This window comes from Salvelinus alpinus, chromosome 2, assembly GCF_045679555.1.
Source record: "Salvelinus alpinus chromosome 2, SLU_Salpinus.1, whole genome shotgun sequence".
Classification (NCBI taxonomy): Eukaryota; Metazoa; Chordata; class Actinopteri; order Salmoniformes; family Salmonidae; genus Salvelinus; species Salvelinus alpinus.
In genome coordinates, this window is record NC_092087.1 from 117,263,686 (window position 1) to 117,284,448 (window position 20,763).

The following is a 20,763-nucleotide window of genomic DNA, read 5'->3' on the forward strand; positions in this document are numbered from 1 at the left end:
GGTGGAGAGGAGGTCACGTTTAGTACATTTATCAAACACGTCCCCCTCCCCAGAGACTTAATGAAACGTTTAGAGAGGTGGAGAGGAGGTCACGTTTAGTACATTTATCAACCACGTCCCCCTCCCCAGAGACTTAATGAAACGTTTAGAGAGGTGGAGAGGAGGTCACGTTTAGTACATTTATCAAACACGTCCCCCTCCCCAGAGACTTAATGAAACGTTTAGAGAGGTGGAGAGGAGGTCACGTTTAGTACATTTATCAACCACGTCCCCCTCCCCAGAGACTTAATGAAACGTTTAGAGAGGTGGAGAGGAGGTCACGTTTAGTACATTTATCAAACACGTCCCCCTCCCCAGAGACTTAATGAAACGTTTAGAGAGGTGGAGAGGAGGTCACGTTTAGTACATTTATCAAACACGTCCCCCTCCCCAGAGACTTAATGAAACGTTTAGAGAGGTGGAGAGGAGGTCACGTTTAGTACATTTATCAAACACGTCCCCCTCCCCAGAGACTTAATGAAACGTTTAGAGAGGTGGAGAGGAGGTCACGTTTAGTACATTTATCAACCACGTCCCCCTCCCCAGAGACTTAATGAAACGTTTAGAGAGGTGGAGAGGAGGTCACGTTTAGTACATTTATCAAACACGTCCCCCCCTCCCCAGAGACTTAATGAAACGTTTAGAGAGGTGGAGAGGAGGTCACGTTTAGTACATTTATCAACCACGTCCCCCTCCCCAGAGACTTAATGAAACGTTTAGAGAGGTGGAGAGGAGGTCACGTTTAGTACATTTATCAACCACGTCCCCCTCCCCAGAGACTTAATGAAACGTTTAGAGAGGTGGAGAGGAGGTCACGTTTAGTACATTTATCAACCACGTCCCCCTCCCCAGAGACTTAATGAAACGTTTAGAGAGGTGGAGAGGAGGTCACGTTTAGTACATTTATCAACCACGTCCCCCTCCCCAGAGACTTAATGAAACGTTTAGAGAGGTGGAGAGGAGGTCACGTTTAGTACATTTATCAAACACGTCCCCCTCCCCAGAGACTTAATGAAACGTTTAGAGAGGTGGAGAGGAGGTCACGTTTAGTACATTTATCAAACACGTCCCCCTCCCCAGAGACTTAATGAAACGTTTAGGGAGGTGGAGAGGAGGTCACGTTTAGTACATTTATCAAACACGTCCCCCTCCCCAGAGACTTAATGAAACGTTTAGAGAGGTGGAGAGGAGGTCACGTTTAGTACATTTATCAACCACGTCCCCCTCCCCAGAGACTTAATGAAACGTTTAGAGAGGTGGAGAGGAGGTCACGTTTAGTACATTTATCAACCACGTCCCCCTCCCCAGAGACTTAATGAAACGTTTAGAGAGGTGGAGAGGAGGTCACGTTTAGTACATTTATCAACCACGTCCCCCTCCCCAGAGACTTAATGAAACGTTTAGAGAGGTGGAGAGGAGGTCACGTTTAGTACATTTATCAAACACGTCCCCCTCCCCAGAGACTTAATGAAACGTTTAGAGAGGTGGAGAGGAGGTCACGTTTAGTACATTTATCAAACACGTCCCCCTCCCCAGAGACTTAATGAAACGTTTAGAGAGGTGGAGAGGAGGTCACGTTTAGTACATTTATCAAACACGTCCCCCTCCCCAGAGACTTAATGAAACGTTTAGGGAGGTGGAGAGGAGGTCACGTTTAGTACATTTATCAAACACGTCCCCCTCCCCAGAGACTTAATGAAACGTTTAGAGAGGTGGAGAGGAGGTCACGTTTAGTACATTTATCAAACACGTCCCCCCTCCCCAGAGACTTAATGAAACGTTTAGAGAGGTGGAGAGGAGGTCACGTTTAGTACATTTATCAACCACGTCCCCCCTCCCCAGAGACTTAATGAAACGTTTAGAGAGGTGGAGAGGAGGTCACGTTTAGTACATTTTTCAACCCCCCCCCCCCCCCCGAACTTAATTGAGCATCGTAATTCATTATACAGCTAGAAATGTAATGGATAGAATCGACCACGGTTCCTTACTCTACGTCTGTCAGAGAGGCGTGTTTGCTGTGTTTTCTACACAGCATATTTCTACCTGAACGTTTTTCACACACTTACGTCCCACTGTAACCGTGGTAACCGTGTCAACTCCCCCCCTCTTCACCGGTCCGACCCGTCAGTCAAACTTTCTGCTGCATATTCTAGAAAACATATATCTATGCTATATCCCTTTCTTTATTTTTCAGCTCAAACGGCATCCTGTTCCCTAGGTAGTGCACTACTACTGTCTACTACTGCCTAATTAACTCAAAACACAGTGACTAGGTAGTGCACTACTACTGTCCAGAGGGTCAGCCACCTAATCAGAACCTAATATCTAACAAATTACACAACAAAACCCTAATTAACTCAAAACACAGTGACTAGGTAGTGCACTACTACTGTCCAGAGGGTCAGTCACCTAATCAGAACCTAATATCTAACAAATTACACAACAAAACCCTAATTAACTCAAAACACAGTGACTAGGTAGTGCACTACTACTGTCCAGAGGGTCAGCCACCTAATCAGAACCTAATATCTAACAAATTACACAACAAAACCCTAATTAACTCAAAACACAGTGACTAGGTAGTGCACTACTACTGTCCAGAGGGTCAGTCACCTAATCAGAACCTAATATCTAACAAATTACACAACAAAACCCTAATTAACTCAAAACACAGTGACTAGGTAGTGCACTACTACTGTCCAGAGGGTCAGCCACCTAATCAGAACCTAATATCTAACAAATTACACAACAAAACCCTAATTAACTCAAAACACAGTGACTAGGTAGTGCACTACTACTGTCCAGAGGGTCAGCTACCTAATCAGAACCTAATATCTAACAAATTACACAACAAAACCCTAATTAACTCAAAACACAGTGACTAGGTAGTGCACTACTACTGTCCAGAGGGTCAGCCACCTAATCAGAACCTAATATCTAACAAATTACACAACAAAACCCTAATATCTAACAAATTACACAACAAAACCCTAATTAACTCAAAACACAGTGACTAGGTAGTACACTAGTACTGTCCAGAGGGTCAGTCACCTAATCAGACCCTAATATCTAACAAATTACACAACAAAACCCTAATTAACTCAAAACACAGTGACTAGGTAGTGCAACTAGTACTGTCCAGAGGGTCAGTCACCTAATCAGAACCTAATATCTAACAAATTACACAACAAAACCCTAATTAACTCAAAACACAGTGACTAGGTAGTGCTCTAGTACTGTCCAGAGGGTCAGTCACCTAATCAGACCCTAATATCTAACAAATTACACAACAAAACCCTAATTAACTCAAAACACAGTGACTAGGTAGTGCACTACTACTGTCCAGAGGGTCAGCCACCTAATCAGACCCTAATATCTAACAAATTACACAACAAAACCCTAATATCTAACAAATTACACAACAAAACCCTAATATCTAACAAATTACACAACAAAACCCTAATATCTAACAAATTACACAACAAAACCCTAATTAACTCAAAACACAGTGACTTGGTAGTGCACTATAATAGGGAATAAGGGGGCCGTTCGGGACGGGGCTGATCTGTTAGTTTGTGTCTGTTGAGATGCCATGATGATGATGATGATGATGATGATGATGATGATGATGATGATACCATGTATGTAACATTGTTTGTAATAAGATGTACAGTTTAAAGACATTTATGAACAGAAGGAAGAGCTGGCTGACTGGCTGGTTCCCTGACTGGCTGTTTCCCTGACTGGCTGGTTCACTGACTGGCTGGTTCACTGACTGGCTGGTTTACTGACTGGCTGGTTTACTGACTGTTACACAGAGGAACAATGGACTGTACAGACATTATAGACCAGGGGTAGCCCAATGGGTCCTGGTCAAACCTAGTTCACTACAGGAAGCCCTTTGGGATGCAGGTGAGTGTGGGGGGTTTGTTCAGTGAAGCCCTGTTGTAAACCTGCTGTTCGACTGACAGGGTTAATGTATAAAGAACTGTGGACTGATTCATAATAGTAATGATCTGTTTAGGTTTTAGTTTAAACTGTAAAAAAAGAACTGTTCCACAAAGTGATGCTTCCGTTTTAAAAGAATATCTTCCTAAACTCTGTTTCTCCTCTTATTGGACTGAGTTAGTGGTTGTAAAGTTCTACTCCTCCTGGGAGAGGTGGACAGGACCAGAGTTAGTGGTTGTAAAGTTATACTCCTCCTGGGAGAGGTGGACAGGACCAGAGTTAGTGGTTGTAAAGTTCTACTCCTCCTGGGAGAGGTGGACAGGACCAGAGTTAGTGGTTGTAAAGTTCTACTCCTCCTGGGAGAGGTGGACAGGACCAGAGTTAGTGGTTGTAAAGTTCTACTCCTCCTGGGAGAGGTGGACAGGACCAGAGTTAGTGGTTGTAAAGTTCTACTCCTCCTGGGAGAGGTGGACAGGACCAGAGTTAGTGGTTGTAAAGTTCTACTCCTCCTGGGGGAGGTGGACAGGACCAGAGTTAGTGGTTGTAAAGTTCTACTCCTCCTGGGAGAGGTGGACAGGACCAGAGTTAGTGGTTGTAAAGTTCTACTCCTCCTGGGAGAGGTGGACAGGACCAGAGTTAGTGGTTGTAAAGTTCTACTCCTCCTGGGAGAGGTGGACAGGACCAGAGTTAGTGGTTGTAAAGCTCTACTCCTCCTGGGAGAGGTGGACAGGACCAGAGTTAGTGGTTGTAAAGTCCTACTCCTCCTGGGGGAGGTGGACAGGACCAGAGTTAGTGGTTGTAAAGTTCTACTCCTCCTGGGGGAGGTGGACAGGACCAGAGTTAGTGGTTGTAAAGTTCTACTCCTCCTGGGAGAGGTGGACAGGACCAGAGTTAGTGGTTGTAAAGTTCTACTCCTCCTGGGAGAGGTGGACAGGACCAGAGTTAGTGGTTGTAAAGTTCTACTCCTCCTGGGAGAGGTGGACAGGACCAGAGTTAGTGGTTGTAAAGTTCTACTCCTCCTGGGAGAGGTGGACAGGACCAGAGTTAGTGGTTGTAAAGTTCTACTCCTCCTGGGAGAGGTGGACAGGACCAGAGTTAGTGGTTGTAAAGTTCTACTCCTGGGAGAGGTGGACAGGACCAGAGTTAGTGGCTGTAAAGTTCTACTCCTGGGAGAGGTGGACAGGACCAGAGTTAGTGGTTGTAAAGTTCTACTCCTCCTGGGAGAGTTGGACAGGACCAGAGTTAGTGGTTGTAAAGTTCTACTCCTCCTGGGAGAGGTGGACAGGACCAGAGTTAGTGGTTGTAAAGTTCTACTCCTCCTGGGAGAGGTGGACAGGACCAGAGTTAGTGGTTGTAAAGTTCTACTCCTGGGAGAGGTGGACAGGACCAGAGTTAGTGGTTGTAAAGTTCTACTCCTCCTGGGAGAGGTGGACAGGACCAGAGTTAGTGGTTGTAAAGTTCTACTCCTCCTGGGAGAGGTGGACAGGACCAGAGTTATTGGTTGTAAAGTTCTACTCCTCCTGGGAGAGGTGGACAGGACCAGAGTTAGTGGTTGTAAAGTTCTACTCCTGGGAGAGGTGGACAGGACCAGAGTTAGTGGTTGTAAAGTTCTACTCCTCCTGGGAGAGGTGGACAGGACCAGAGTTAGTGGTTGTAAAATGCAGCAGTAGAATCAGATTAAAAAACAGATCAAAATACACCTTATGGAACAACGGGGACTGTGAAGAGACACACACATGATAACACATGCGCAATACACACAGGTACGCATGGATCTTGTGTTGTAGATATGTGGTAGTAGAGTAGTGGCCTGAGGGCACACACTCAGTGTGTTGGGAAATGTATTGGAATGTTTTACATTTTTTTATAGCTGCCTTAGTTTTGCTGGACCCCAGGAAGAGTAGCTGCTTGCTTGGCAGGAACTAATGGGATCCATAATAAACCCCAGGAAGAGTAGCTGCTGCCTTGGCAGGAACTAATGGGATCCATAATAAACCCCAGGAAGAGTAGCTGCTGCCTTGGCAGGAACTAATGGGGATCCATAATAAACCCCAGGAAGAGTAGCTGCTGCCTTGGCAGGAACTAATGGGGATCCATAATAAACCCCAGGAAGAGTAGCTGCTGCCTTGGCAGGAACTAATGGAGATCCATAATAAACCCCAGGAAGAGTAGCTGCTGCCTTGGCAGGAACTAATGAGGATCTATAAATCTATAATAAACGCCAGGAAAAGTAGCTGCTGCCTTGACAGAAACTAATGGGGATCCATAATAAACCCCAGGAAGAGTAGCTGCTGCCTTGACAGGAACTAATGGGGATCCATAATAAACCCCAGGAAGAGTAGCTGCTGCCTTGACAGGAACTAATGGGGATCCATAATAAACCCCAGGAAGAGTAGCTGCTGCCTTGACAGGAACTAATGGAGATCCATAATAAACCCCAGGAAGAGTAGCTGCTGCCTTGGCAGGAACTAATGGGGATCCATAATAAACCCCAGGAAGAGTAGCTGCTGCCTTGGCAGGAACTAATGGGGATCCATAATAAACCCCAGGAAGAGTAGCTGCTGCCTTGGCAGGAACTAATGGGGATCCATAATAAACCCCAGGAAGAGTAGCTGCTGCCTTGGCAGGAACTAATGGAGATCCATAATAAACCCCAGGAAGAGTAGCTGCTGCCTTGGCAGGAACTAATGAGGATCTATAAATCTATAATAAACGCCAGGAAAAGTAGCTGCTGCCTTGACAGAAACTAATGGGGATCCATAATAAACCCCAGGAAGAGTAGCTGCTGCCTTGACAGGAACTAATGGGGATCCATAATAAACCCCAGGAAGAGTAGCTGCTGCCTTGACAGGAACTAATGGGGATCCATAATAAACCCCAAGAAGAGTAGCTGCTGCCTTGACAGGAACTAATGGAGATCCATAATAAACCCCAGGAAGAGTAGCTGCTGCCTTGGCAGGAACTAATGGGGATCCATGATAAACCCCAGGAAGAGTAGCTGCTGCCTTGGCAGGAACTAATGGGGATCCATAATAAACCCCAGGAAGAGTAGCTGCTGCCTTGGCAGGAACTAATGGGGATCCATAATAAACCCCAGGAAGAGTAGATGCTGCCTTGGCAGGAACTAATGGAGATCCATAATAAACCCCAGGAAGAGTAGCTGCTGCCTTGGCAGGAACTAATGGGGATCCATAATAAACCCCAGGAAGAGTAGCTGCTGCCTTGGCAGGAATGAATGGGGATCCATAATAAACCCCAGGAAGAGTAGCTGCTGCCTTGGCAGGAACTAACGGGGATCCATAATAAACCCCAGGAAGAGTAGCTGCTGCCTTGGCAGGAACTAATGAGGATCCATAATAAACCCCAGGAAGAGTAGCTGCTGCCTTGGCAGGAACTAATGAGGATCCATAATAAACCCCAGGAAGAGTAGCTGCTGCCTTGGCAGGAACTAATGGGGATCCATAATAAACCCCAGGAAGAGTAGCTGCTGCCTTGGCAGGAACTAATGAGGATCCATAATAAACACAACAACAACAAAAAGAAGAGGAAAACGCTGGATTATACGGTAATTAATGATCAAAACCAGGTTGAATTAATTTTCTCGGCAAATTGAAAAGGTAATGCCGCGTTCACGTACTAGTAGATACTAGGAAACTCTGAAATGTCCAACTTGCTAACTGGTTGATCGCGGCAAATGTATAAAACAACCAGTTAGCAGGTCGGGAAACTCCGAGTTCCGACTAAATTATGTTTTACACACAATAAACCTGTGCGTGTTTTTGGGGAGAACAAAAAAAAAATACAACTCCCCACCAATCAGCTGCAAAGACCCCAAACGTCAACGTCAGAACATAACGTCTCCTGCCATTGGTCCGCCTGGTTGTCAATCATACGGACAATGTATGGGCGTGTTCCTCTGCCCGGGCATTTCTTCCGCTGCCAGATCTTACAACGCCTCGACAGGTATTTTACGTGTCTTCTATGAACATTATATATATTTTTTAAATAAAATGTTATAATTTAAAAAATAATCTAAAAACATTAGATATATTTTTTTTATTATTATTTTTTAAATCTAAGAAGATGATATGTTATAGCAATCTGTCAATCGATGACGTGGCACCTACCCATTGGTTGGTTGATGCGTGTAACGTCTGTGGGCGGATGCGACCTAGGTAGCTATGTTACTTTTGGATGTGTGTTCTTTCACGGTGACAGATAATCAAAAAGGACAAGATATGGTCGACTAGTCGACTAAATAACGGTGTTTTTTATTTATTTTAACAAATGGATTGGAGTTAGAATACAATATAGCAGCAGTTGTAGATTGGTGAGTGCCCGAGTTGTATCCGAACAGCTAAGCTAAATAATAACAACAGCTGTAGCTAGCTAACGTCATGTGGCTAACTTAGCTAGCTACATGGCTAACTAGTTTCTCTTGTTCGTATGCAAACCAAAAGTTTTGTACCTCCCATGTTGCCGTTTGGTTGATGTGCCGTGAGATCCAGTGCCGCTGTCTTTTCACAATAACGTTACAGCGGTTTACGAATAGTTGATTTACTGCTAACCAGCTAACCTAGTCAGTTCCAAAACAAACATTGCCGTGTACGGCGCCCTTCCCACCTAACCTAGCCAGACCAGCTGGTATTAAACACTGGGTGAACGGGAGCGAAACCAGAGACGGTTCACATGTACTAGCTTTGTAACTACTATCTCTGGCTGAACATATACTAGCTAGCTATCACACATACGTCCTCTTAACCTTGTCAATAGATATGGCTACAGCGAGTTAGCTATATCGACCCCGTTATGTTTATGTGTGTTATTGCACTAGAAAAGGGTCAACATTGGTGAATGAATAGCTCCCTTCTCAGCTGATGCCTGGAATTTGGAATTGGACAACATGTGTCAGGTTGCACATACTGAGACAGGGAGAATAAGTCAATATGGTCAATGGCAGATGCATATGTAGAGAGTTTGGACATTGAGGTCCTGGTCGTTGGTTGGTGGTTGTTATATCTGAGCAGGTCCAGGAATATACAGGAGATGGAATATAATGTGACCTGCACAAATTGAGCTGATCTCATCTTTAAATAGACTGGGTCTGAGTCCTATATGACACCCTTTCCCTCTATAGTGCACTACTTTTGGCCAGGGCCCTAGCACCCTTTTCCCTCTATAGTGCACTACTTTTGGCCAGGGCCCTAGCACCCTTTTCCCTCTGTAGTGCACTACTTTTGGCCAGGGCCCTAGCACCCTTTTCCCTCTGTAGTGCACTACTTTTGGCCAGGGCCCTAGCACCCTTTTCCCTCTATAGTGCACTACTTTTGGCCAGGGCCCTAGCACCCTTTTCCCTCTATAGTGCACTACTTTTGGCCAGGGCCCTAGCACCCTTTTCCCTCTATAGTGCACTACTTTTGGCCAGGGCCCTAGCACCCTTTTCCCTCTGTAGTGCACTACTTTTGGCCAGGGCCCTAGCACCCTTTTCCCTCTGTAGTGCACTACTTTTGGCCAGGGCCCTAGCACCCTTTTCCCTCTATAGTGCACTACTTTTGGCTAGGGCCCTAGCACCCTTTTCCCTCTGTAGTGCACTACTTTTGGCCAGGGCCCTAGCACCCTTTTCCCTCTATAGTGCACTACTTTTGGCCAGGGCCCTAGCACCCTTTTCCCTCTGTAGTGCACTACTTTTGGCCAGGGCCCTAGCACCCTTTTCCCTCTGTAGTGCACTACTTTTGGCCAGGGCCCTAGCACCCTTTTCCCTCTGTAGTGCACTACTTTTGGCCAGGGCCCTAGCACCCTTTTCCCTCTGTAGTGCACTACTTTTGGCCAGGGCCCTAGCACCCTTTTCCCTCTATAGTGCACTACTTTTAGCCAGGGCCCTAGCACCCTTTTCCCTCTATAGTGCACTACTTTTGGCCAGGGCCCTAGCACCCTTTTCCCTCTATAGTGCACTACTTTTGGCCAGGGCCCTAGCACCCTTTACCCTCTCTAGTGCACTACTTTTGGCCAGGGCCCATAGAGAATAGGGTGCCATTTGGGATGACGTCTTGGGCTCCGTCTAGTGCCAGGGTTGCCAAGGGGACATCCTATGATCTGACTCTGCTTTCTGTCAGAGTGATCTGCTGCGGCTATTTCTGTCTGCCAGGTGCAGCAGGAGAAAAATATGACACCAACAGAAAACGGGTCACGTAGAGCCGGGAAAGGAAAGTGTGACACAGGCCTGTCAGTCAACACCAGAGATAGGTCTAGGTGCTAACCTAGAGACTGAACCTGTCACCACCTATCTCTGGTGTCTCTTCTTTCAAAGTTCTTGAAATGTTCCGGATTGACTGACCTTCATGTCTTAAAGTAACAATGGACTGTCGTTTCTAATTGCTTATTTGAGCTCTTCTTGCCATAATATGGACTTGGTCTTTTACCAAATAGGGCTATCTTCTGTATACCACCCCTACCTTGTCACAACACAACTGATTGGGGCAAACGCTTTTAAGAAGGAAATAAATTCCACAAATTAACTTTTAACAAGGCACACCTGTTAATTGAAATGCATTCCAGGTGACTATCTCATGAAGCTGGTTGAGAGAATGCCATGAGTGTGCAAAGCTGTCATCAATCAAGAAAAACCCTTGAATGAGCAGGTGTCTCCAAACTTTTGACTGGTACTGTATATTTCATATACAGTCGGATGAACCCTCCAAGCAGCCTACCCGACCGCTCGGAGGCGTCCGCATGGTCCTAAAGAACACCGTTGACTCGTTTTGTATCACATTCCAATTATAAAACTGGGGGGGACATGTCCCTCCCTGTCCCCAGTGACAGTTACTCCCCTGCTTATACATATATCCCTCTACAGAAAAGGAAAGTCATCTCTCTCTCTCTCATTCTCTGTTTCTTGTTTCTATCAGGTGTCTCTGCGGGACAGGAAGTGATGGACTTCCGGTGGGGGAGGAGCCGAGGTGAGGAGGGTATCGCCGTGGTGATAAACTTCCTGCTGGCTAATGCCCGATTGGTCCTGGGAGTGGGAGGGGCTGCGGTGCTGGGCATTGCTACGTTGGCTGTCAAGAGGGTGAGAGAGAGACTTTCACCTGACTGAAAAATCAACTAGCATCGTAATTACTCATCACTGTTTTGTAGGTCATTAAGTCAGTCACAATGTACCCACAATGCATCAAGGATTTTATGCGCTCCAACAGGGCCTGTGTGTGAGAGAGAGCGCATATGTGTGTGCATTTGAACAATTGATTTTTTAAAATTGTGTGTGTCTGAACGATGGAAGTTCAGGTTTATAATGTGTGTGTCTGAACGAGGGAAGTTCAGGTTTATAATGTGTGTGTCTGAACGAGGGAAGTTCAGGTTTATAATGTGTGTGTCTGAACGAGGGAAGTTCAGGTTTATAATGTGTGTCTGAACGATGGAAGTTCAGGTTTATAATGTGTGTGTCTGAACGAGGGAAGTTCAGGTTTATAATGTGTGTGTCTGAACGAGGGAAGTTCAGGTTTATAATGTGTGTGTCTGAACGAGGGAAGTTCAGGTTTATAATGTGTGTGTCTGAACGATGGAAGTTCAGGTTTATAATGTGTGTGTCTGAACGATGGAAGTTCAGGTTTATAATGTGTGTGTCTGAACGATGGAAGTTCAGGTTTATAATGTGTGTGTCTGAACGATGGAAGTTCAGGTTTATAATCTGTGTGTCTGAACGAGGGAAGTTCAGGTTTATAATGTGTGTCTGAACGAGGGAAGTTCAGGTTTATAATGTGTGTGTCTGAACGATGGAAGTTCAGGTTTATAATGTGTGTGTCTGAACGAGGGAAGTTCAGGTTTATAATGTGTGTGTCTGAACGAGGGAAGTTCAGGTTTATAATGTGTGTGTCTGAACGATGGAAGTTCAGGTTTATAATGTGTGTGTCTGAACGAGGGAAGTTCAGGTTTATAATGTGTGTCTGAACGATGGAAGTTCAGGTTTATAATGTGTGTGTCTGAACGAGGGAAGTTCAGGTTTATAATGTGTGTGTCTGAACGAGGGAAGTTCAGGTTTATAATGTGTGTGTCTGAACGAGGGAAGTTCAGGTTTATAATGTGTGTGTCTGAACGATGGAAGTTCAGGTTTATAATGTGTGTATCTGAACGATGGAAGTTCAGGTTTATAATGTGTGTGTCCGTAGTTGATAGAACGCGCAGGCAGAGCGGCGGAGGACGAGAAGGTGGAACAGAAGATGTCAGAGAGCTGGGAGGAGCTTAGCTTAGTCTCCGCCTCCCCCAAGTCCATAAGGAAGGGGCTGGAGAGTGTGGTCATGAAACACGTCGCCAAGGCAACCAAGCCACAGAAAGGTACAGGACACTGATTACCACACCACTAATGATCCAGAAAGGTACAGGACACTGATTACCACTAATGATCCAGAAAGGTACAGGACACTGATTACCACACCACTAATGATCCAGAAAGGTACAGGACACTGATTACCACTAATGATCCAGAAAGGTACAGGACACTGATCACCACACCACTAATGATCCAGAAAGGTACAGGACACTGATTACCACTAATGATCCAGAAAGGTACAGGACACTGATTACCACTAATGATCCAGAAAGGTACAGGACACTGATTACCACTAATGATCCAGAAAGGTACAGGACACTGATTACCACTAATGATCCAGAAAGGTACAGGACACTGATTACCACTAATGATCCAGAAAGGTACAGGACACCGATTACCACTAATGATCCAGAAAGGTACAGGACACTGATTACCACTAATGATCCAGAAAGGTACAGGACACTGATTACCACACCACTAATGATCCAGAAAGGTACAGGACACTGATTACCACTAATGATCCAGAAAGGTACAGGACACCGATTACCACTAATGACCCAGAAAGGGACAGGACACCGATGACCACTAATGATCCAGAAAGGTACAGGACACCGATTACCACTAATGATCCAGAAAGGTACAGGACACCGATTACCACTAATGATCCAGAAAGGTACAGGGCACCGATTACCACTAATGATCCAGAAAGGTACAGGACACTGATTACCACTAATGATCCAGAAAGGTACAGGACACCGATTACCACTAATGATCCAGAAAGGTACAGGACACTGATTACCACTAATGATCCAGAAAGGTACAGGACACTGATTACCACTAATGATCCAGAAAGGTACAGGACACTGATTACCACTAATGATCCAGAAAGGTACAGGACACTGATTACCACTAATGATCCAGAAAGGTACAGGACACTGATTACCACTAATGATCCAGAAAGGTACAGGACACAGATTACCACTAATGATCCAGAAAGGTACAGGACACTGATTACACCACCACTAATGATCCAGAAAGGTACAGGACACTGATTACCACTAATGATCCAGAAAGGTACAGGACACTGATTACCACTAATGATCCAGAAAGGTACAGGACACTGATTACCACTAATGATCCAGAACGGTACAGGACACTGATTACCACTAATGATCCAGAACGGTACAGGACACTGATTACCACTAATGATCCAGAAAGGTACAGGACACTGATTACCACTAATGATCCAGAAAGGTACAGGACACTGATTACCACACCACTAATGATCCAGAAAGGTACAGGACACTGATTACCACACCACTAATGATCCAGAAAGGTACAGGACACTGATTACCACTAATGATCCAGAAAGGTACAGGACACTGATTACCACTAATGATCCAGAAAGGTACAGGACACTGATTACCACACCACTAATGATCCAGAAAGGTACAGGACACTGATTACCACTAATGATCCAGAAAGGTACAGGACACTGATTACCACTAATGATCCAGAAAGGTACAGGATACTGATTACCACTAATGATCCAGAAAGGTACAGGACACTGATTACCACTAATGATCCAGAAAGGTACAGGACACTGATTACCACACCACTAATGATCCAGAAAGGTACAGGACACTGATTACCACTAATGATCCAGAAAGGTACAGGACACTGATTACCACTAATGATCCAGAAAGGTACAGGATACTGATTACCACTAATGATCCAGAAAGGTACAGGACACTGACTACCACTAATGATCCAGAAAGGTACAGGACACTGATTACCACTAATGATCCAGAAAGGTACAGCACACTGATTACCACTAATGATCCAGAAAGGTACAGGACACTGATTACCACTAATGATCCAGAACGGTACAGGACACTGATTACCACTAATGATCCAGAACGGTACAGGACACTGATTACCACTAATGATCCAGAAAGGTACAGGACACTGATTACCACACCACTAATGATCCAGAAAGGTACAGGACACTGATTACCACTAATGATCCAGAAAGGTACAGGACACTGATTACCACTAATGATCCAGAAAGGTACAGCACACTGATTACCACTAATGATCCAGAAAGGTTCAGGACACTGATTACCACTAATGATCTAGAACGGTACAGGACACTGATTACCACTAATGATCTAGAACGGTACAGGACACTGATTACCACTAATGATCCAGAAAGGTACAGGACACTGATTACCACTAATGATCCAGAAAGGTACAGGACACTGATTACCACTAATGATCCAGAACGGTACAGGACACTGATTACCACTAATGATCCAGAACGGTACAGGACACTGATTACCACTAATGATCCAGAAAGGTACAGGACACTGATTACCACACCACTAATGATCCAGAAAGGTACAGGACACTGATTACCACTAATGATCCAGAAAGGTACAGGACACTGATTACCACTAATGATCCAGAAAGGTACAGCACACTGATTACCACTAATGATCCAGAAAGGTTCAGGACACTGATTACCACTAATGATCTAGAACGGTACAGGACACTGATTACCACTAATGATCTAGAACGGTACAGGACACTGATTACCACTAATGATCCAGAAAGGTACAGGACACTGATTACCACTAATGATCCAGAAAGGTACAGGACACTGATTACCACTAATGATCCAGAAAGGTACAGGACACTGATTACCACTAATGATCCAGAAAGGTACAGGACACTGATTACCACTAATGATCCAGAAAGGTACAGGACACTGATTACCACTAATGATCCAGAAAGGTACAGGACACTGATTACCACTAATGATCCAGAAAGGTACAGGACACTGATTACCACTAATGATCCAGAAAGGTACAGGACACTGATTACCACACCACTAATGATCCAGAAAGGTACAGGACACTGATTACCACTAATGATCCAGACAGGTACAGGACACTGATTACCACTAATGATCCAGAAAGGTACAGGACACTGATTACCACTAATGATCCAGAAAGGTACAGGACACTGATTACCACTAATGATCCAGAAAGGTACAGGACACTGATTACCACTAATGATCCAGAAAGGTACAGGACACTGATTACCACTAATGATCCAGAAAGGTACAGGACACTGATTACCACTAATGATCCAGAAAGGTACAGGACACTGATTACCACTAATGATCCAGAAAGGTACAGGACACTGATTACCACACCACTAATGATCCAGAAAGGTACAGGACACTGATTACCACTAATGATCCAGAAAGGTACAGGACACTGATTACCACTAATGATCCAGAAAGGTACAGCACACTGATTACCACTAGTGATCCAGAAAGGTTCAGGACACTGATTACCACTAATGATCTAGAACGGTACAGGACACTGATTACCACTAATGATCTAGAACGGTACAGGACACTGATTACCACTAATGATCCAGAAAGGTACAGGACACTGATTACCACTAATGATCCAGAAAGGTACAGGACACTGATTACCACTAATGATCCAGAAAGGTACAGGACACTGATTACCACACCACTAATGATCCAGAAAGGTACAGGACACTGATTACCACTAATGATCCAGACAGGTACAGGACACTGATTACCACTAATGATCCAGAAAGGTACAGGACACTGATTACCACTAATGATCCAGAAAGGTACAGGACACTGATTACCACTAATGATCCAGAAAGGTACAGGACACTGATTACCACTAATGATCCAGAAAGGTACAGGACACTGATTACCACTAATGATCCAGAAAGGTACAGGACACTGATTACCACTAATGATCCAGAAAGGTACAGGACACTGATTACCACTAATGATCCAGAACGGTACAGGACACTGATTACCACTAATGATCCAGAAAGGTACAGGACACTGATTACCACTAATGATCCAGAAAGGTACAGGACACTGATTACCACTAATGATCCAGAACGGTACATGACACTGATTACCACACCACTAATGATCCAGAACGGTACAGGACACTGATTACCACTAATGATCCAGAAAGGTACAGGACACTGATTACCACTAATGATCCAGAAAGGTACAGGACACTGATTACCACTAATGATCCAGAAAGGTACAGGACACTGATTACCACTAATGATCCAGAAAGGTACAGGACACTGATTACCACTAATGATCCAGAAAGGTACAGGACACTGATTACCACTAATGATCCAGAAAGGTACAGGACACTGATTACCACTAATGATCCAGAAAGGTACAGGACACTGATTACCACTAATGATCCAGAACGGTACAGGACACTGATTACCACTAATGATCCAGAAAGGTACAGGACACTGATTACCACTAATGATCCAGAAAGGTACAGGACACTGATCACCACTAATGATCCAGAAAGGTACAGGACACTGATTACCACTAATGATCCAGAAAGGTACAGGACACTGATTACCACTAATGATCCAGAAAGGTACAGGACACTGATTACCACTAATGATCCAGAAAGGTACAGGACACTGATTACCACTAATGATCCAGAAAGGTACAGGACACTGATTACCACTAATGATCCAGAAAGGTACAGGACACTGATTACCACTAATGATCCAGAAAGGTACAGGACACTGATTACCACTAATGATCCAGAAAGGTACAGGACACTGATTACCACTAAAGACTCGTTGGGCGTCGGAGCCGTCTTCTGATCTACAAACCACCTTGAGTCATAAATAATTACTCATTATTCGTAGATCAGTCAGTCACAATTTACCCATGATGCATCAGGGTTTTAATGCTCTCCGACACGGCCATTCTCTTTCCTCTCTTTCCTCCTTTCCCTCTCCCCTCTCTCTTTCTCACCCCATCCTCTCCTCTCTTTCTAGCTGACCTGTGCCAGCCTCAGCAGCAGAAGTCTAGTCTGATCGAGAAGCCTGTCAAAGCAGCAGAGTCGCAGAGACCCAAGAGCCTACAGCTGTCTCTCACCCTGCAGGTATGACCCTTGACCTCTAGCCAGGAGTCTACGTCGGCGTTCCTGCCTGACTGCATTGCGTCAACATGACTGTGTGCGATCTGATCGTGTGGCCCAATTGGTAGAGCCGTGGTACGTGCAACGTCAAGGATCGTGGGTTCGAATCCTGCTTGGGACAACACCACGAAAACCCATTTGTCCACATGTTACATTACAGCCTTTTATTCTAAAAGTTATGAAATAAAACATAGGCTATTTAACGTATTTCTGTTTTTTATTCTGAATAAATTTGTAAAAATTCCTAAAACCTTTTTTTGCTTTGTCATTACGAGGTATTGTGTATAGATTGATGAGGGGGCTAGAAACTATGTAATCCATTTTAGAATAAGGCTGTAACGTAACAAAATGTGGAAAAACGGGTTGAGGACCTACACTCCTGTTATTGAATTAGTCTGTTGGTGGCAGGTGCACTTGATTCAGCAGCCCTGTTGGAGGCTGGTGCACTTGATTCAGCTGCCCTGTTGGAGGCAGGTGCACTTGATTCAGCAGCCCTGTTGGAGGCAGGTGCACTTGATTCAGCAGCCCTGTTGGAGGCAGGTGCACTTGATTCAGCAGCCCTGTTGGAGGCAGTTGCACTTGATTCAGCTGCCCTGTTGGAGGCAGGTGCACTTGATTCAGCAGCCCTGTTGGAGGCAGGTGCACTTGATTCAGCTGCCCTGTTGGAGGCAGGTGCACTTGATTCAGCTGCCCTGTTGGAGGCAGGTGCACTTGATTCAGCAGCCCTGTTGGAGGCAGGTCCACTTGATTCAGCAGCCCTGTTGGAGGCAGGTGCACTTGATTCAGCAGCCCTGTTGGAGGCAGGTGGACTTGATTCAGCAGCCCTGTTGGTGGCAGGTGCACTTGATTCAGCAGCGCTGTTGGAGGCAGGTGCACTTGATTCAGCTGCCCTGTTGGAGGCAGGTGCACTTGATTCAGCTGCCCTGTTGGAGGCTGGTGCACTTGATTCAGCAGCCCTGTTGGAGGCAGGTGCACTTGATTCAGCAGCCCTGTTGGAGGCAATTGCACTTGATTCAGCTGCCCTGTTGGAGGCAGGTGCACTTGATTCAGCAGCCCTGTTGGAGGCAGGTGCACTTGATTCAGCTGCCCTGTTGGAGGCAGGTGCACTTGATTCAGCAGCCCTGTTGGAGGCAGGTGCACTTGATTCAACAGCCCTGTTGGAGGCAGGTGCACTTGATTCAGCAGCCCTGTTGGAGGCAGGTGCACTTGATTCAGCAGCCCTGTTGAAGGCAGGTGCACTTGATTCAGCAGCCTTGTTGGAGGCAGGTGCACTTGATTCAGCTGCCCTGTTGGAGGCAGGTGCACTTGATTCAGCAGCCCTGTTGGAGGCAGGTGGACTTGATTCAGCAGCCTTGTTGGAGGCAGTTGCACTTGATTCAGCTGCCCTGTTGGAGGCAGGTGCACTTGATTCAGCAGCCCTGTTGGAGGCAGGTGCACTTGATTCAGCAGCCCTGTTGGAGGCAGGTGCACTTGATTCAGCAGCCCTGTTGGAGGCAGGTGCACTTGATTCAGCAGCCCTGTTGGAGGCAGGTGCACTTGATTCAGCAGCCCTGTTGGAGGCAGGTGCACTTGATTCAGCTGAGTGCAGCTTTAGTCCCAGAGGTCGTCCACAGAGCTGAGAGTCTAGATATCTGACCTCTAACCTCTCTCTCTATAGGACCGTCTGCAGCAGTATTATTCTACCAGAGCAGCTTTAGTCCCAGAGGTCGTCCACAGAGCTGAGAGTCTAGATATCTGACCTCTAACCTCTCTCTCTATAGGACCGTCTGCAGCAGTATTATTCTACCAGAGCAGCTTTAGTCCCAGAGTTCGTCCACAGAGCTGAGAGTCTAGATATCTGACCTCTAACCTCTCTCTCTATAGGACCGTCTGCAGCAGTATTATTCTACCAGAGCAGCTTTAGCCCCAGAGGTCGTCCACAGAGCTGAGAGTCTAGATATCTGACCTCTAACCTCTCTCTCTATAGGACCGTCTGCAGCAGTATTATTCTACCAGAGCAGCTTTAGTCCCAGAGGTCGTCCACAGAGCTGAGAGTCTAGATATCTGACCTCTAACCTCTCTCTCTATAGGACCGTCTGCAGCAGTATTATTCTACCAGAGCAGCTTTAGCCCCAGAGGTCGTCCACAGAGCTGAGAGTCTAGATATCTGACCTCTAACCTCTCTCTCTATAGGACCGTCTGCAGCAGTATTATTCTACCAGAGCAGCTTTAGTCCCAGAGGTCGTCCACAGAGCTGAGAGTCTAGATATCTGACCTCTAACCTCTCTCTCTATAGGACCGTCTGCAGCAGTATTATTCTACCAGAGCAGCTTTAGTCCCAGAGGTCGTCCACAGAGCTGAGAGTCTAGATATCTGACCTCTAACCTCTCTCTCTATAGGACCGTCTGCAGCAGTATTATTCTACCAGAGCAGCTTTAGTCCCAGAGGTCGTACACAGAGCTGAGAGTCTAGATATCTGACCTCTAACCTCTCTCTCTATAGGACCGTCTGCAGCAGTATTATTCTACCAGAGCAGCTTTAGTCCCAGAGGTCGTCCACAGAGCTGAGAGTCTAGATATCTGACCTCTAACCTCTCTCTCTATAGGACCGTCTGCAGCAGTATTATTCTACCAGAGCAGCTTTAGCCCCAGAGGTCGTCCACAGAGCTGAGAGTCTAGATATCTGACCTCTAACCTCTCTCTCTATAGGACCGTCTGCAGCAGTATTATTCTACCAGAGCAGCTTTAGTCCCAGAGGTCGTCCACAGAGCTGAGAGTCTAGATATCTGACCTCTAACCTCTCTCTCTATAGGACCGTCTGCAGCAGTATTATTCTACCAGAGCAGCTTTAGTCCCAGAGGTCGTCCACAGAGCTGAGAGTCTAGATATCTGACCTCTAACCTCTCTCTCTATAGGACCGTCTGCAGCAGTATTATTCTACCAGAGCAGCTTTAGTCCCAGAGGTCGTACACAGAGCTGAGAGTCTAGCTCTAGATATCTGTATAGAGGTACAAGGCTTCCTGCACACCACAAACCCTGACATGCCGCTGGGAGAGATGTCACTGGGAGGATCCCTGCTCGACGACCTACAGGTACCACACTGAATCACACGCTGAATCACACACAGTCACACACACAATAATTGTTCATGTTGAATGGACTAACTGAGTCACTCTGATTAAGAGTGTCTTTCTAAATGGCCGGCAGTAGGGCTGAACAATTCAGTGAATTCACAACGAAATGTGCAATATCGATATTACAGTATATCACAGTATCAATATTACAGGAGATCTACAGTATCAATATTACAGGAGATCTACAGTATCAATATTACAGGAGATCTACAGTATCAATATTACAGGAGATCTACAGTATCAATATTACAGGAGATCTACAGTATCAATATTACAGGAGATCTACAGTATATCACAGTATCAATATTACAGGA

At 45.5% G+C, this 20,763-nt stretch overlaps 1 protein-coding gene and 1 long non-coding RNA gene across 6 annotated transcripts in view; both read left to right on the forward strand.

Moving 5' to 3' along the window:
* Positions 1-1,532: 1,532 nt before the first annotated feature.
* On the forward strand, positions 1,533-4,137 carry LOC139568437 (uncharacterized). Its single transcript, XR_011673604.1, has 2 exons — positions 1,533-2,257; positions 2,313-4,137. It is a non-coding gene; the product is annotated as an uncharacterized lncRNA (long non-coding RNA).
* A 3,737-nt stretch (positions 4,138-7,874) lies between these two features.
* The window catches only part of mief2 (mitochondrial elongation factor 2), a 37,686-nt gene continuing 24,797 nt past the window's right edge, over positions 7,875-20,763 (forward strand). The window contains exons 1-6 of one of the 5 annotated variants that reach the window (XM_071390256.1): positions 8,169-8,317; positions 10,543-10,625; positions 10,893-11,053; positions 12,150-12,315; positions 17,195-17,301; positions 20,231-20,407. In XM_071390256.1, coding sequence (XP_071246357.1) covers positions 10,916-11,053; positions 12,150-12,315; positions 17,195-17,301; positions 20,231-20,407 — 588 coding nt within the window. In that variant the 5' untranslated portion in view covers positions 8,169-8,317; positions 10,543-10,625; positions 10,893-10,915. Of the gene's footprint in view, positions 8,318-10,542; positions 10,626-10,892; positions 11,054-12,149; positions 12,316-17,194; positions 17,302-20,230; positions 20,408-20,763 lie in introns of all 5 variants that reach the window. The other 4 variants (XM_071390254.1, XM_071390253.1, XM_071390255.1 and 1 more) reach the window with 4 other exon arrangements.